Below are 16544 nucleotides of genomic sequence, written 5' to 3' on the forward strand. Positions count from 1 at the left end.
ATGTACAATCTGAAAAATGGCTATCCATTTTAAGAAAATAAAAAATAGAGAATGAGCAGCATGCAAAATTAAATACTGACATAAAAGTCCAATATGGTACTAATGTATTGTGCATCCCTAGAATGCAAAATAGCCTATATATTTATATATACTCGCATATAGATGTAATTTTTTAATACAGTAATACTGTTTTAAAAAATGACATCTATATGCAGGTGCACACATGGGTCTGCATCACATTCATCTGGACAGCACATTGTAATACATTATTCCATGACTGAAGCAAACTGCACACTTTGAAGTTCAACCAAAAGACAGTATGTTGCACTAAGGGGCTTCTAAGTTTACAACTGGGGGAATTGAGAGGCAGCCGTCCATTGTGGTGATCTATCGACATCAAAGCCAGGGTGTGTTTATGACACATGCACACACTATTCGAATTGGGCTGAACTCTGAGAAACTGTGGTACCCGAGGGAGAGGAGGGAAACCCCTTCAACTCCAGCCATGCTGAAACACGGTGAAATAAAGCAAGAACTACACAAAAGGAATAAGGAATAGAATGAGGGATCACTATTTCGACTCAAGCTGGTTTTGATTTGACAGTTTTCAAGGCCTGCAGCATCCTGGGTAAATGATGTAACCTTAAAGGTATTTTAGTACTTAACAAAGGGGGCTACAAGCCAAGATAAATCACCCTTTTATGCCAGCAATACAAGATCTGCATCGGTAGACTTTTTATTGATTAAAAGTGCCTAGAGGTGGAGGGTGGGATTGAACAATTGAAGGGTCCCGTTGACATGGTCCAATGGCTGTTCACCCTTAGGGAGTTCCCAGCACTGGGCTTTTGTAATCAAGTGTAGCACTAACCTCCTCGGTTTACCAAGGGCGGCAGAATTAGCTTTGCCATCTAAAAGGACAATGCAAGCTAGTACCATTGCACCATTTGCAATGACAGGTTAGATTGCAAATGGTGACTACAAACATGCCAGGTGCGAAATGGGGTGTCTATACAGCGTTCACAGCGGAACATAATCTTAACCCTTAAACTGGGTACATGGAACACAAAGAGGCCAGATTGTTTGAAACTATGACACAGGTGAAGATGATGTGGTCTCAAGCCACAAAGATGCCACAAAGGAAATAGTTGTCGGTACATGAACAAGCATTATGAGCTTGACTTCCTGTGCAGGCAGCATATTGAAACCAGGTTCCTTAATGCAATAGAAGTAAACACCAAACCTTAAAAAGCTATGACTCACTGTATTGTCTAGGATAAAACGCAAGGTTTTTGAATCTGTGATTGTGACTAAGATTTTCAGGATCTTGGATACTATGACTCATCCAAAACTGTGTAAATAGCCTCTAATAACTGATGCTTTTCATCACAACAAGAGTTCAAGTTTCCAATCTCTGACAAAATAAACAAGTCTGAGGTGTTATAAGTGGACTCAGTGTTGTGCACAGCAGAATAGTAATGCTGAACCATGTACTCCAGGCCTCCTGCTCATTTCAGCGCCTGCACTAGGGTATTGTCATCCTCAGAAAGAGATGAGCATGGTGGAGTGGTGACTGAGGGGCGTCTCCTTGTTGAAACTGGAATGGTAATGAGAGGCCGAGAGTCCAATCAAACTGAATTATCCCAGACAGGCCTCTTCAATCACTGGTTGATTTACCCCACTGACGTGGGGTACTGCCGTTTTCTCTCTTCCCCCACTTATTTTCCTCCCTTCACCCACCCAAATAAAGATAGCTGTCATGAATATTCCTTTAAAATCCCTCTTTAAATGAAACCCCAGCCCCAAGAGGACACCTGTTTTCATCCATGAGCGCAGTGAGTGGTGATGAGACCGAGGCCACAGCCATTGCCTTTCATTAGCTGGTCTTTGTGCTTTCCCGTCACGGCTACAATGATCCACCATTTACTGCTGATGAAAACAAATTGTGCACCGGGTGCTTCAATACAGGCCCAGATTGGCTAGCTCAAAATTCAGCAAGACAAATCCATTACTCTGTAATATCTTTAGAATGGTAATAGTTTTATAAAGAAGGTAATGCTGCACCACCGGTTCAATGTCAATATCTTAAGTCAACACGAGGGAAGGTGAGTGCAAACAAATGATTTGCAAATAAAGAGCCGCTAGTATTAGCGTCATTATATCATTTAGAGTTTATGCTTCAGAATAGTGTTTATAATAAAAGTGGTGCACAATAATACACATTTATTTAAAATCCAGGGTGAATATGAATAGCAATTCTAATAGTAGCTTGGGGTGCAATGCATCGTAATGGATCTGTGATCTGTACAGACTAGGCCCCACGGTTCGGAATGCATGTGATTCGCAGATTAATTGTAAGGTTTAACCATTATAGACTGAAAGTTCGCATGTGTTTTTAAGTCCTGTCAATTTAATAATTTAAGCCAGTTTAAACCATTCAAGTGTAGGGCTGCACAATTAATCGAAATTAAACCGAAATCGCGATTTGGCTTAGTGCGATTATGAAATTGCAAAGGCTGCGATTATTTCAATTTTTAATTGAATAAATATATGCACAGCGTGTTCGTGAAGAGCGGCTCAGTGATCAGTAGTAAATGCTGCTCCATCTCCGAAAGCACTGCGAGTTTGAGTCACTTATAACGTGCAATCATGCATTTGAAAAAGACATGCTTCAGAAATCTTCCCAAACTTGTAATGCAAAGCGTATACCTGTTGTCCGACAAAACACATTTAATAATGTTTTTTTTACTCATTTCATATCAGCTGAGTGTTTGAAATTTCCTTTTGTGAGATGATGTGGCTTCTCATAGAATGAGGCAGACAATATATCATTGTATAGTATTCTACAGTAATAAAGGCCATGTCGATTAGCATTGCATTATAAATAGACTTATGAAAAACCAGAGAAGACTTGAACTCAAATACACCATATATTGAGGCAGTGGTGTGTTTATTGTCTTGTTTAATCAGTAAAAGTGTTTCTATCTTTTTATTCAGCTACATTCAGATGTATTAGCTAAATTAGGGATTTCCTGGAACATCATTATATTACTTCTCTGAGGCATATTTGGAGTTTCTGCGCGAGGGCGCCCTCTGGCTTTCAGTATGAATGAACAGACGTGCGTTTAGCACTCAGTAATGCTCACTCAATCCTATTTCGGGAAAAAATAGAAAAAAATAAAAATACTTCTCACTAAAGAAATTTATATGAGAATAAATATGTTTTTCTCCAATGTACAGTTTTTTTTACCCCCACAGTGGATGCATAAGAGGCTCATATTTCATATTAAAGACATGGACAAAAAATAAATGATTGGTCACAGATTTTTATAATAATAATAATAATAATAATAATAATAATAATAAAACAATATTTTAAAATAAATCCTTAGATCTTTCTAATGATTTAGTCATAGGCTGCCTGCATGTTAACAGGTAACCCTGCAGTTTTTCGTAAAAATAAGTTTTATATTGTTATGTTTATTCTTAAATACTGTTATTGCAATAGTAATATTTCTGATTTCGTTTAATATTGTTATTTAGCGATAATAATCATAATAAGTCCAAGTACAACAAACCAGGTGTTCACATACATACAAAAGATTTTGGTTCCAAAGCGAAATGTTAAAGTGCCTATTTGGTAATATTTAGTAATACTGTTTTACTGTTGTGTGTTTCATTAAGAATAATAATGAGCCAACCATTCAAGCAATTGCCACCCACGAATTGCTGCTAATTCGAAAGTAAAAAGCACACGGCCGCACAGGCATTCATAAGCGATTTAAAAGTGAGGTGGAAAAGAGGCAAAAACTCAAAACTTATTTTGAGTTTATTTCATTCGTATCTTTGTTCTATTATATTTATTTATGTTTGTAAATTTTTAGGCCTATTTGTTCTTATTTTTACTGACTGTTCACGTGTCTTTTGTTGTGGTATTGTACTCAAAGTGTTCTTTAAATAAAAGAAAGCAAATTAATATTTGCCCTGCCCCCCAGCCCCATACACAATTTTTTTTACTGATCCAAAAAATGATCGGATCAATGACTCAAAAACGTAATATGATCTGAACTGAGAGTATTGTGATACACTGCACCCCTAAAAGTAGTCAAATAATCTGCAGACTCTTAGCTGATCCACGTCTTGGACGTCATGTCGACATGTCTTGTATACCTATAGGAATACAATGTTCCAACAATATTACAGCACCCCATAGATTCATTCAGTATTATCAGCAGCATTATACTCATTATACCCATTTGTCGTACATTTAGGACTTGGCCTTCTGATATTCCTCTTCGAAACAGACACATTTTTCTTGAATCATATTGTACATTAAATCATTGAACATTAATAATATCTGCAATATATTAATAATATTTATGTTGGTTCTGTTCGGTTTACCCTACCCTCTTATCCATGCTAGGCTGCATGGACGGGCAGAGAGTTCTTGCATAGAACAGAACCATCCCGCCAATCCAAACTATAGTCCTGACAGAACTTTACCACTGCCGGGTTAAACACCATCATCTACGGACTGCTTTCGACACTTTGCTAGGCTGCAACTATGTAGTTTCTGTCTGGTTCTATAAGGATTACTTCCCAATTATACTGACGGTTCCATGTCTTTCAACCAAAGTGGAGGGCGTTCATTATACAGAAAGAAGTAGAAGAAGAAAAAAAAAAAGAAAAAAATGTCATTCGAACAGAATCAGATCAGATAGTGTTTAATTGCAGCTTTCATGAGTTGTGCTTTAATGCCATTGTTGCAGGCTGGTTTTATCCAGTAGATAAGGCCGTGCGCTTTCAACGCTGATTTACACTTTCTGACGCCGCCTGCCTTATTCTGCTGCCACAGCACAAAATGTGCTTAGTGTTCCTTCCTTCTGAAGAGAAATTATACTAGGAAAAAAATGCATTTAAAAATCAAAAGACGGCCGAGAAGTTGCTCTCGAGATGCTTAAGCAGTGACTGTGGTGTACTGACGGACGTGTTTATCTGAAGGGGTATCACGGATGTCCTTGCAAAGTGCATTACTCAAGGATGACAGACATGATAAAAATTAATGTTACAATCAAAATCTTTACTAACTGCTCTTCTCTTAATCTCTGATAAGTTTTATTTGTCTTCCCCAGTGACCTTTGATAATAGCAAGAGAAGTGTCCTCTGCGTTTGTCTCTGGTGTAGGGCTCGGAGGACATCACCCCCACAAGACAAGCTCAGCCCGGGTCGGCGGCCCCCGCTGCCTTTCTCCTGCAGCATAACAATGGCTGCCCTCTGCGCTCTAGGGTGGAGGGCACGCTGATCCTGTTACACCATGAAAAGTACCACAATCCCCCATTGAAGAGCACATATTCTCCCCCCTCTGCCTATACAAGAGCCAAGCCTATTCATCGCATTGTTTTCTTTCCAGCACATGACTTTTGTGTTGGGCCTCGGCAAAGTCAGGTGTTCGAATATGACCTGGAAACCGCAGGTTGCCCACACACTACGTGCATTACGGAGCTTGATTCGCTCTGGCATTTACGTTCAATATGTAAGGAGCCCATCAATTGATTCTTGCACCGGAGTCGCAGCTTACTATTGGGGATTACGAGAGACCAAAACCAATTATCTGAACTGTTATTTCTGCTGAACGGTGCAGAAGTCAAAGTTCTGGGTCCCACAGCACTGGATGTGGAGGACATAGCGAATTACATTTCCAGAACGCTTCTGTAAGTCTGGCAAGGAACTAGGATGCAGGCATCCCGGGGAGGATGTGGAGGGCTGGAACTCTCAAGAACGTGCGGTGTGGGAAGGAGTGGTCCAGACATAAAGCCCCACGGCTGTTGCGCACATTAATCATGTTTGGAGTACGAGAGGATGGGAGGGGATGGGGTAGCCCCCTCACTGCATGTTTGCATGTCTGCTGCTGCACTGACGTGTTCACTGTCAGTCCCAGAGTCAGGGAGAGCAGGAAGACTAATGAGATGCTTCTTTTTTCTCTCTCGCTCTTTCACGTGTCTCTCTTGCCCTCCAGAGGAGGGCAGCTGGGGAGGTGGGGAGCAGGGGATGACAGGTTGGTTATTTACTCTGCCTTTCATATTTGCCTTTTAGTTCTGCCGTTTCCCCCTCTCTCCTCCAACCATTTTCCTGCAGTCATCTGTTCACTCAGCTGCCTGCGAGAAACCGGTGCCTAATGGGCCATATCAGCACAGCCACTGCAGGGAAACAGAGGCCTGTCATTAGGCTATATTGAAAAAGAAGCCAGTAGGCAGGGAGAGGGGGAGAAAGCCATTGATATTTATACTGTGCGCACCTACCAGGGCACTAAGATCAGCATGTGATGCCTTCCTCCGAACCCTGCTTTGAAAAAGGAGCTATCAATATTTCATCAAGAATATCTTTTTAATGCTGAAAAAATAGGTGGTCCTGTCTGCAAGATGGGCGTACAAATGTAAGGCTGGCTAATGACTAGTCCTTGTATTATTCAGTAGCCAAATCATTTTTATGCCTCTCATATGTGAGTAATGATTGACAGAGAATGGGGATGGAAATACTTGATGCTAATGAAGCATAATAGAGAGTGCGGCCATCTGCAACTGCATGAACATGCCATTTCTTCCACCCCGATCACATGACGGAGAACATATTGTGCTAAACACCAGCGGTGATCTTGAGGTGGAAGATGATGTTCTTGTGAAACCCTGCACTCTCTCTGATGTGCTTCCTTGCATGTTTTGTTTTCTTTCTCACTGTTAACAAGCTCGTATCAGCCGTGCACTATTCACTTCGGTTACTTGAGGGGGAGGCAGGATGTTTCAGAGGTGATATGCTGGAGAAACGCAAGAACAAGAGTCATGTTTTCCACAAGATATGCAAAGTCATGGTACTTTGTAAGTCAAAGAGAGGTCAAAGCTTTGAGTCATGAAACAACTTTAAAGTCTAGAGAGATTAGGACCAAAGATACAATATCCCAGAGTTAAGGCTGCAAAATTAATCAAAATAAAAGGAAATCGCAATTTGGCTTAGTGCAACTGCAATTATGAAATCGAAAAATCTGTGATTATTTATAAATATATGCACAGCGTGTTTCTTGAAGCTCATCACTGTGATCAGAGCGACTCGATCGTTTTGCAGTAAAATGTTGCTCCATCACTGCAAGCGCTCTGTGTTTGGGTCACGTAACATGCATTTGAAAAATGAACACGTGCCAAACTTCTTCTCAAACTTCTAATGAGAAGCGTTTATAAATCTGTTGTCCAACAAAGGGGAATTTCAAATTAAAACAACTTTTAATAAGGTTTTAGTCCAATAACCTTTTGTGATCTGATGTGTTTCCTTATCATAGATTGAGCAGAAAATATATTTTATAGCATTCAATACTGTGATAAATGCTATGCATTTTAAATATACTTTGTTCTTATAAAAATACCAGAGATGGCTTGAAGAACATATAAACCGGTAACACTTTACTATAAGGTTTCAATAGTTATCATGAACATTTCAACATGTAATACATTATTAAAATCAAAAGTAGTAGACTATTTGTTAAAATTAGCTAGTTTATGCACTGTGAAGTAACATGAACTAACAATGAACAGCTGTATCTTTATTAACTAACGTTATACCATGGTCTGGGTGAATACTCGATTCTGATTGGCTGCAGGGTGTCCATTAAAAAGTGATAATGTACACCTAGGAAAGGCGTCCCGTCAATTTGCCTGATGACAGTTCTAAATGATTGCGCTGGCTCAAACTCACTGATCAACTGCTGCGGTCGGGTCGCTGTGGCCACGTTGCTTGGCAACGCCTGTATACGGGAGATATTAAATAGTGCGCTCGGCTTAATAAATAAAAACCCTCACGATTTTTACTCTAAAACACATTAAAGTATTATTAATTGATTAAATATTTCTTTCTTTCGTAAGTGACCATGGTATAAGCGGGTTAATGCCCTTCGAGGTGTCCATTGTCAGGTATTAATGGACTTCGGCGGAGGCAACCGTCCTCCGCTGCGCGTCATTAGTGAGTGTTACCAATAAACCATATATTGTTGCAGTCGTGTTGTCTTTATGTTTCATTAGTCAAAGCGTTTCTATCTTCTTTTTATTCAGCTACAACAATAGCTGGATGCCTTTATCCATATAAGGGATTTCCAGGAACAACATGCGTAATATTACTTCTGTGAGGCATATTTAGACTTTTTGCACAAGGACACCCTCCAACTTCCAGTATGAATGAAATATACATTACATGAGTGTTTAGCACTCAACAATGCTGACACCACCCTGTTTTGGGTAAAAATAGAAAATAATAATACTTTGTAAGATGCTCTCATATTTCATATCAATGACATTTTGCATACATCCTGACAAAAAAAAAATAAGAAATTACTGTCACAGATTTTGTATAATAATATTTTATAACAAAAATCTAATGATTTATAGCTATAGGCTCCCTGCATGTTAACAGGCCACCCTGCAGTTTTCCATCAAATAAAATTATTAGTAGTATTATTAAATAGGCCTAACTTTTTATTTTATAATGAAATAGTGTTATTACAATAGTGATAGGCTCTTAATAAACTGTTTGTTTAATATTTTTATTTAGTAATAATAATCATAATAATTAGCAGTCACATTTATACAAGCACAAAATTGTATTGTGCAGCACTACAAATAAGCACAACAAATCCTGGTGTTCTTAATAATTTGTTTGTTTGTTTTAAAAGGACAAATTTTACCCAGAAAATCGCAATTTGATTTTTTCCCCAAATCGTGCAGCCCTACCAAGAGTTTACTTTTGAGTCATGTAGTGACCTTGTAGTGTGGAAATCACAAGAAATCTTCGATATAGTAAGTTATATAAAAGCTCAGAACAAACAAAAAAACTAAGTTAAAGTCTAAACAACGGCAGTTGACTAATATGTATGTGCTTAAATGGTGTACTTTTTAGAGCTATGGCAATCTATCTTGCTAATGTGTATTTAAGCTTCGAAGGCAATTAATGTTTATTCAGGGGAGCCGAGACTGACACCAACAAATTTGCATAACCTGGCTGTTCCACACAATGGAAAAAGTGAAAACTAAGTGCTCATCCTCTTTTGAAAGTACAGGGAGAAGGCAAGAACAAAAGGCACCTCAGTTAGTGGTGTGAAGACTTTTGAAGTAGAGGACTGACATACTTTGGGCTTTACGCTCAAAGACCCATCAGCCCTTCAAAGACCCCTGCCAGACCTTCTAAGGCCCACTTGAGACAAATAATTAAATGCAAAAATAATGGATGCAGGCTGTGCTAAATTGTTGAAATCTGTGCAAAGGCAGATTAAGGTCCACTCACTGCTTCGTTTAAAGAATCTCACTGAGTATGTAATGTTTTCAAGGATCTAAAACTGAAATTCAAAAAAACTGAATTTCTGGTATCAATTAATTTGAACCAGTCAACCCAACGCAAAAAAACAACAACTGGATCCTACTTGCAACCGAATAAATATTCACGGTCAGGTGGACTTCTACCATCTGCGTACAAATCTAATTATAAAGGCAGTGAAATGGCAGCAAGTAGGTTGCAATACTTGGGTCAATGACATATAAAAATGTTCACAATATCACCTATACAAAAGTTTACTAAGAAATCTCTCTATTCATGTTGGTTTCATACGGTTCTGAAAAAAATCCATTTAAAAAAAAAAAAAAAACTATTTAAAAAAATAATGTGGTAGCATAAAGTAAAAGTATTAAAATAATTGTATGTTACTTATAATAACAAATACATTTCACGTAAAAAATAAAAAATAAAAATAAATCTAATATGAATGATTAATTTCAGTAAGATATTTTTGGTGAGTCACACCACATGACATTTTACAAACTGAACTAACTAAAAAAAAAAATCAAAAATTCATTTAAATTCAAAACACACCCATCACAGAAGTTGTATTCAAGGAATAGTACGTACAAATAGCACTGTTATTGTATTCTTTTTTTAAACGTAATCGACAGGACAAAAAAAAAAATGACCCATTGACCCGGTGTTTCCCAACCCTGCTCCTGGAGGCACACCAACACATTTTGGATGTCTCCCTTATCTGACCCATATATTTCTGGTCTTGGAGTCTCTACTAACGAGCTGATGAGTTGATTCAGGTGTGATCAATTAAAGAGTTGGAAAATGTGTAGTGTTGGTGTGCCTCCAGGAACAGGGTTGGGGAACACTGCATTGACCTACATGAAAATAACTAAAATGTTTATCTGCTGTATTTTCTATACTAGAAAGAGTAAACAAGATCACAAGGAATCAAACACGGCTGAGATTCGGGGAGAAACCAACTCCCCTAAAAAAAAAGGTAAAAAAAAGAGTAAAGGGTGCTGAAACAGACAGGTACAAATCAATAGCACAAGATGAATTCAATATGCAGAATTAAGTAACGAAAAAAAATTGCTTTAGAATCAATACAATCACACAGAGACCACACAGTGCTAATGGTGGGGCCTTCAGCACACCCATGTGATTGGTGGCTGGCAACGAGTCAAGCTAAAAACAGGAATTGCAATGGCTAGAATAAACACACATATGAAGTGATGGCTTTAAAAAGTCCACAGCCTCCAATGTGACATTTGCATAGAAGTTTGCACATTGCTAACTGCCACTGACTGGGGCCTCTTTCTTTCCACCCTCTGGCAGGATATTTGACCTCATCTCCAATACACATTATCCTTCCTCTCTCGTCCAGACTTAGAAAATTAAGTTTCCATGTGAACTGGCCACAAAAACTCCCGCACACAAAATCTCAGCTGGATGAAAGGCCTTCTATGGGGGAGGGTAGCTGCCTGAGTGCTGCTTGAGTTTCCTGCACTCCGCGTTTAGTGTTACAGCCCCAGATGTAAGGATTTTCCTCCATGTCTTTACAAATTGAAGGTAGGGGCCGTCCTTTATTTTCTGCCTGCCTAAACATAGCTCGTCATAGAAAATGCTTCCATTTCCTCTACGCAATCTCACCTCCAAACCAATTTTTTCCCCCTTCCTCTGTGTTCGGTTGGTTGACTTGCCTTCTCCTTTCTCTCTTTTTGTTTCCTCTGGAATTCTCTTACATTTGTTAGGCAATTACAGCCAAATGAGGCCCTATTAGGCATGTCTGGAGGCCCCTTCTTTAAAGAGAAGCAACTCTCAGCAGCCTCTATCTCTGACAATGACACCAAAACAGAGCAGCAGGCAGGAGGGAGGAAAAAGAGAGAGAAAAGGGGCATGTCCCTCCCAGCGATAAAGTAAAAAGGGTTACAACACTCCCAAAAGCTTTGAAACGTGTATCTTGTGTAAATCTGAGCTTTAGCTCACCAGCCATATCCCGCTCCTCCCAGAGCATAAAAGCATAAAAGTTCCATTAAAGCGACTACTTCATGACGAAACATCGACAAAATAATCAGCCGCCTGTGAGCAGAGATCAAAGAGGTAAAGCTATCTTAAGGGACCTTTAACAGCCAGCATTTTTAAACTAGGATTGTGAGGGGCAATAATGTATAATGGGTGAATGCGCGTGTGCATACAACTCACTGAGTTCCAATAAAACGCAGATAAGCTGCAGCAGGGATACGAGCTCGCACAAGTGCACGCTGCAAGCCCAGCTGCACATGGGTAGGGTAGGGACGGGAACCTTGCCTCTGGCTCAAAATCAGAGCTCCATTTTGCAGGAGCAGAGATACTGAACTAAACCGATTGCTGCAAACACAGCTGTGAAGCAGACAAGGCCTTGTCTGAGGAGTGCATCACTGATAAACTAAAATCAGAGGGGTATGGGGCAAGCTGCAGCAGAATGCAAAGAGGGCAAGGTTGCAATTGATTTTTAGAGCATGGGCGGGTGCCAGATCCACTGAGGGAATAAAAACACTCATCACACTGTGTGAAAAACACATATAGCATAGGCTTTCCTATGGTCGTGCTTTTAAAAACCTAACCGTATGTGGGACTGCGTCACTCGCTTTTTTATCAAGTCTGAGCTCAGTGTTCGGAAACAAGGACCTGATCAAAGTCTCTGACAGGTCTTTTGTCCTGGAATGCGGCAAGTTGTTTTTCACCTTGCTCCAGTTGCTGCTGATTAGCTGACAAGTCGGCTAACCACCCTCTCCCCTATTTCCAAATTAATTTCCCTCCTTTGATAAAGACAAAGAGGGGGGGGGGGGTGTTTAATGGCCGTGTCCTTCAAAACTAAGAGTGCTAATAAGTGTGAAAGGGAGATTTGTTTAAGTGATTTTCTTTGAGACTTGCAGGCATGGAATTAATTACCTTGATTAAATATTGTCTGTACGGCTGATGAAAGATAGAGCAGAATTAGCGGTCCCTTGTTGAACTTGTATGGTGCTGAATGAGATGTGTCCCGATTACAAAGACCAAAATGATGGCAACACTCAAAGGAGACAAAGAGCTAAAAACAGGCCTAGTGACATCACAGAGCAGCCACTGGCCTAGCCTAATGCTTAATGGCGGCCATCCTCAAAACTCAAACAAACAGGCTCCCAACTGTCTGCCACAATAACTTTAAAAAAAGTTAGCCCATGACTGAAACATTAAGGTTTTGTGTAATAAAACCAAAGGACTGACAAAGACCGATTTCCCAAAGTGAATATTGTGTCTAATGGCAAAAGAAGAGTTGTCTCCATCAATCTGAAGACTTCTGAGTCACTTGGCAGAAGAGTAACATAACTCAATTCAATGCTTGCCTAGGTTTTACAGAGGCACTAAGAGGCCTAAACAACCTCTCAGTGGCTCTTCCAGCCATAATCCCACCGAACTTTTGCCTCCTAACCACAGAAGAGGGTATTCTAAAGGTTTCACCTCACAGCTTTGTGCTCAGTTGCGAAAAGCTATACTCTTAACCACCCTCCCACCCCCCAAACACACCCCCCCTCCCCCTCTGTGAATGGGGGAGTTGTCTACAGCTGGGTAACAAAGCATGACCCAATAATCCTCAAGCCTAACTCAAAGCTAGAACCTCCTCTCCAAGGACTTCATAAGACAGAGGCTGGGGTAGGGTGGTAAATTACACAAACGAGAATTAATTTATTCTTATCAAATCGGTTTCCCGTAGCATGCCGTCCGGCCCTTAATATTTGGGGCAGAAAATTTGACCATTCAGAGGATAACGATGAATTTAACATCCCCCGCATCCCCAGGCTTGAGTGTTTTTGCGCTATGGCTTCTGGAAAGAGTACAAATTCTGTTGTGAACTTTCAGGTAAACTTCAGAGTAAGCCTGGCTTACAGGGAGTAAGCCTTTGAGTATGAATCTTTGCTAACTTCATTTCAGCTAACATGTTGAATAAACGTTAAAAAAACGTGTCTTTGAAAGTTTTAAACAGGTCTAAAAGAAAGTGTAGCAATTGAGGAGTCAAAAACAGTTTATTCAAGCATGCACAGGTGGATCTAGCAGTTGTACTGGTGTGAAAAAAAAACACCCCCACAGACATTTTCTAGACTGTTCATGTTTTAGGGCACAATTATCTTGCCTATCAGATGCAAACATGTTCAGTTCATAGTTTCAGTACCCATCAAAAGCAAAAGAACACAATCTCCACACACAGCAAAACAGATCGCAATTAAACCTGCTTTATCTCAGTTTATCAAGTGAGATATGACATACCCTTACTGTCAGATGCCTGATCTATCAAGTATCTATTCTGCCCATTGTTTATTTTACAATCCAAAAGATTGTGCTTATTCACACTTAAATGGTTAATGTTTAAAACTCAAGCATTATCCAAGCAGCACTCAGGCAATCCTAGAAATGCAGTGCAGTTTTGGCATCTGCTTATTATCGTCATAATTAAAAATATAAACTAGAACTACTTCACGAAACACTATTAAAATCATGTATATTGTATAACATAAAATTGAGACAAAGGCACAGTGTCTTTAAAAATACTATAGTCACAAAAACAACCAAGTCTAGAAACTTTTGAAAATAGTTTTGTATATATGGTAACTTTAAAAAGGCAAAATAACTATAACAAGTTCCGTTGAATGTGAAAAAGGGGCTACACTTACTCATGAAGGGAGCTTTTCAAGGTTGCTAAATAAGTACCCGTGTTATTTCATTACAGCTAGGTTATCACGTTTCCACTAACATCGGCCTTTTAAAGGAACACAGTGGATCTTTGTGAGAATAAATGAATCATGGCTTCTTTATTGAATTAGTTATATGTATACTTTCACTACTCTCATAACACCTACAATTATTGGAGATTTGGGGCTTCCTGTAACTGCTATTTCAAGAAAAGAAAGCTTACATTATAGGAGAAATGTGGCTGGTCCAGTACATGACTGATTTTCTGCTTTTTCCTGTTCATATGTGGTATATAAGCTAAATATTTAATATCGTGAATGGTTTTGTTGATCTTAACTAAGCCTCAAACATTATAAATGCCACATTGGACCTTACAAGTGAAGTGCAATTTTACTACTTCAAATGAGCACATAATTGGGCATGTTGTGCTTTGGAACCCTACAGAGGCCAGTACGTTTTTATAATAATAATAAAAAAAAAAACAACACCACTTTAACCTTTCTTTCACGATAGTACTTTGACAGTATGTTTACTGAAGTGAAGCGAGTGGGGGAGGAAAATGTATAGACATTTGGGCAGCCATTGAAACTGCCTTCGTGTTCTAAATACCAAAGCCTTTTCGAGTTGCTTCACAATTTTTCGATTTAGTGCGTTTAAATGAAGCTTGAAATGCTGTGACGGGTTTCTGTGGTTTAGAAAAACACCTCTACACACCAAAAACATTGCTATTCGGCTAATACATAAGAACTAGCCCGACATGAGGGGGGTTTTGAGCTATTGTGCTGTAGCCTCTACTAGGACAACCCAACGACATATTTAGGCGAATAGTAATTGTTTTACTCATTTTAACGATTATATCAAAAAAGATATTCGAAATAAAACAACAGAGGGTTAGATAAAGTCTAGGCACGTGTTTTATCATTCGTTTAACTACGGCAAATACGCGTCCTTTGTCTTGACCAACCAGCAAATAAACAAAAGATATGGGATTTGGATTCAAGCGGATTACCCTGGACTTAATTATATCAAGAAACCCAACTACCGTCAAGCAACCAAAAATACACGGAGAAAAGCCAATAATTCTCCGAAACCAACTTTAGACCGAAATATTAGCAAAATAGCAGCTCGGTGTGCTACAACAGAGATTCATTGTGACCAGCATGATAGTCTTTTCTTCCTCGCGACCTGAGAAAAAAATGTTCCGTTTCGACAGCGCTCGTTGTGATTGTTCAAATATACACTATTTTGTATCATCTTGTATCTTCTCTGAAACTTATAATGCATATAAGCGTTTTATCAAGTGTTAAATGAACATTACAGCAACCGATTCCAATGAATTCCACATTAAAAGCCATTGCAACATGCCCAAAGGGAAGCCCTTTAATTTTTAAAACGTGCGCTCCGTTTCTTTCGCAATACGACAGGCATTAAAATGCTCCCTTACTGGAAGTGATGAATCTCTATGTAGAAACGAAGCTGGTACGTTACAGTTTCTAAACGAGGCCACTTCCATTTTTCTCAAGAAACTTCGTTTGCTAGAAAGTGAAACAAATATTTCCGATGTAACTTTCAACGTGCTGTGGACGGTTAAAGCGGTACTTACCGACTTGTAAGACGTTGTCCACACAACCGGTTTCCAAAAGCCGGATTCCCCGGCGGAAAGGCAGTCCATCTCCGGTACCCCCCGTCCCTGTGCTGCCTGTTGTGTTCGTAACCCCTCCGGGGACTGTACCAGATCCAACAGACGTGCTCGAGCCCACTACTGGACCCTCTTCACCCGCCACTCGGCACTGAAACGACGAATACATACATATTTCCCTTTCGTTCCTCGGGAACGACCAATACACGATACGGCGCTGAACCGGTTCGGGAATCCGCTCGAAGCGCTCCTCCACCCTCTCGAAGGCCCATTTCTCCGCTACGGCCTTCGCAGCGCAGTCCAGTAGAGATTCCGGGCAACGGAAACGTGAGTTCGGAAATCCCGGGCCAGGCCCCGGACCCGGTCCTCGAGGAGCGGGACGCAAACACGGACGCTTGCTGGCCGGGGGTAAGGAGAGGTGAAGCGGCGGCTGAGGCAATAGCTCTCCACGTCCCTCCGCCATGACAACCAAATAAACACTGAAGTGAGGACCGTGGCTCTAGAAGCGCACAGACCGAGGCACCGCACAACGGGAGGGTCGTCACTTCACATACGTCACTACCAATAACAAACGCGCTCGAGCCAATCGCGAGGACGGGCTGCACCGAGGCGATGCGCATGTGTGCGCTGAAATGACAGGCACGATGTTGATCAAACAGACTGTTTGTTACAAATTCCTCTTTATTTACAACTCGTGCAGTTAAAACTGTCAATGATCTGCTGCAGTGTGTTTAAACACCTGCCGTTGTTTCAAAGATCAACAGTAGCGCTGAGAACTGAGCATTACCTTTTGAAAGACCTCATAATATCGCAGCATAACGTTACAATCTACATTCTCTGAATGTACAAGATGTGTGCAGTACATTCAAGCGTC

General features: G+C 40.1%; 1 protein-coding gene across 1 annotated transcript in view; it reads right to left on the reverse strand.

Moving 5' to 3' along the window:
• zswim5 (zinc finger, SWIM-type containing 5) overlaps nt 1-16239 on the reverse strand; it is a 46159-nt gene extending 29920 nt beyond the window's left edge. The window contains exon 1 of the mRNA XM_084119152.1: nt 15635-16239. Within this exon, the coding sequence (XP_083975278.1) occupies nt 15635-16133 (499 nt within the window). The 5' untranslated portion in view covers nt 16134-16239. The remainder of the gene's footprint in view (nt 1-15634) is intronic.
• Nucleotides 16240-16544: the final 305 nt, after the last annotated feature.

The sequence above is a fragment of the Abramis brama genome (genome assembly GCF_963993115.1).
Source record: "Abramis brama genome assembly, chromosome: 7".
Lineage (NCBI taxonomy): Eukaryota > Metazoa > Chordata > Actinopteri > Cypriniformes > Leuciscidae > Abramis > Abramis brama.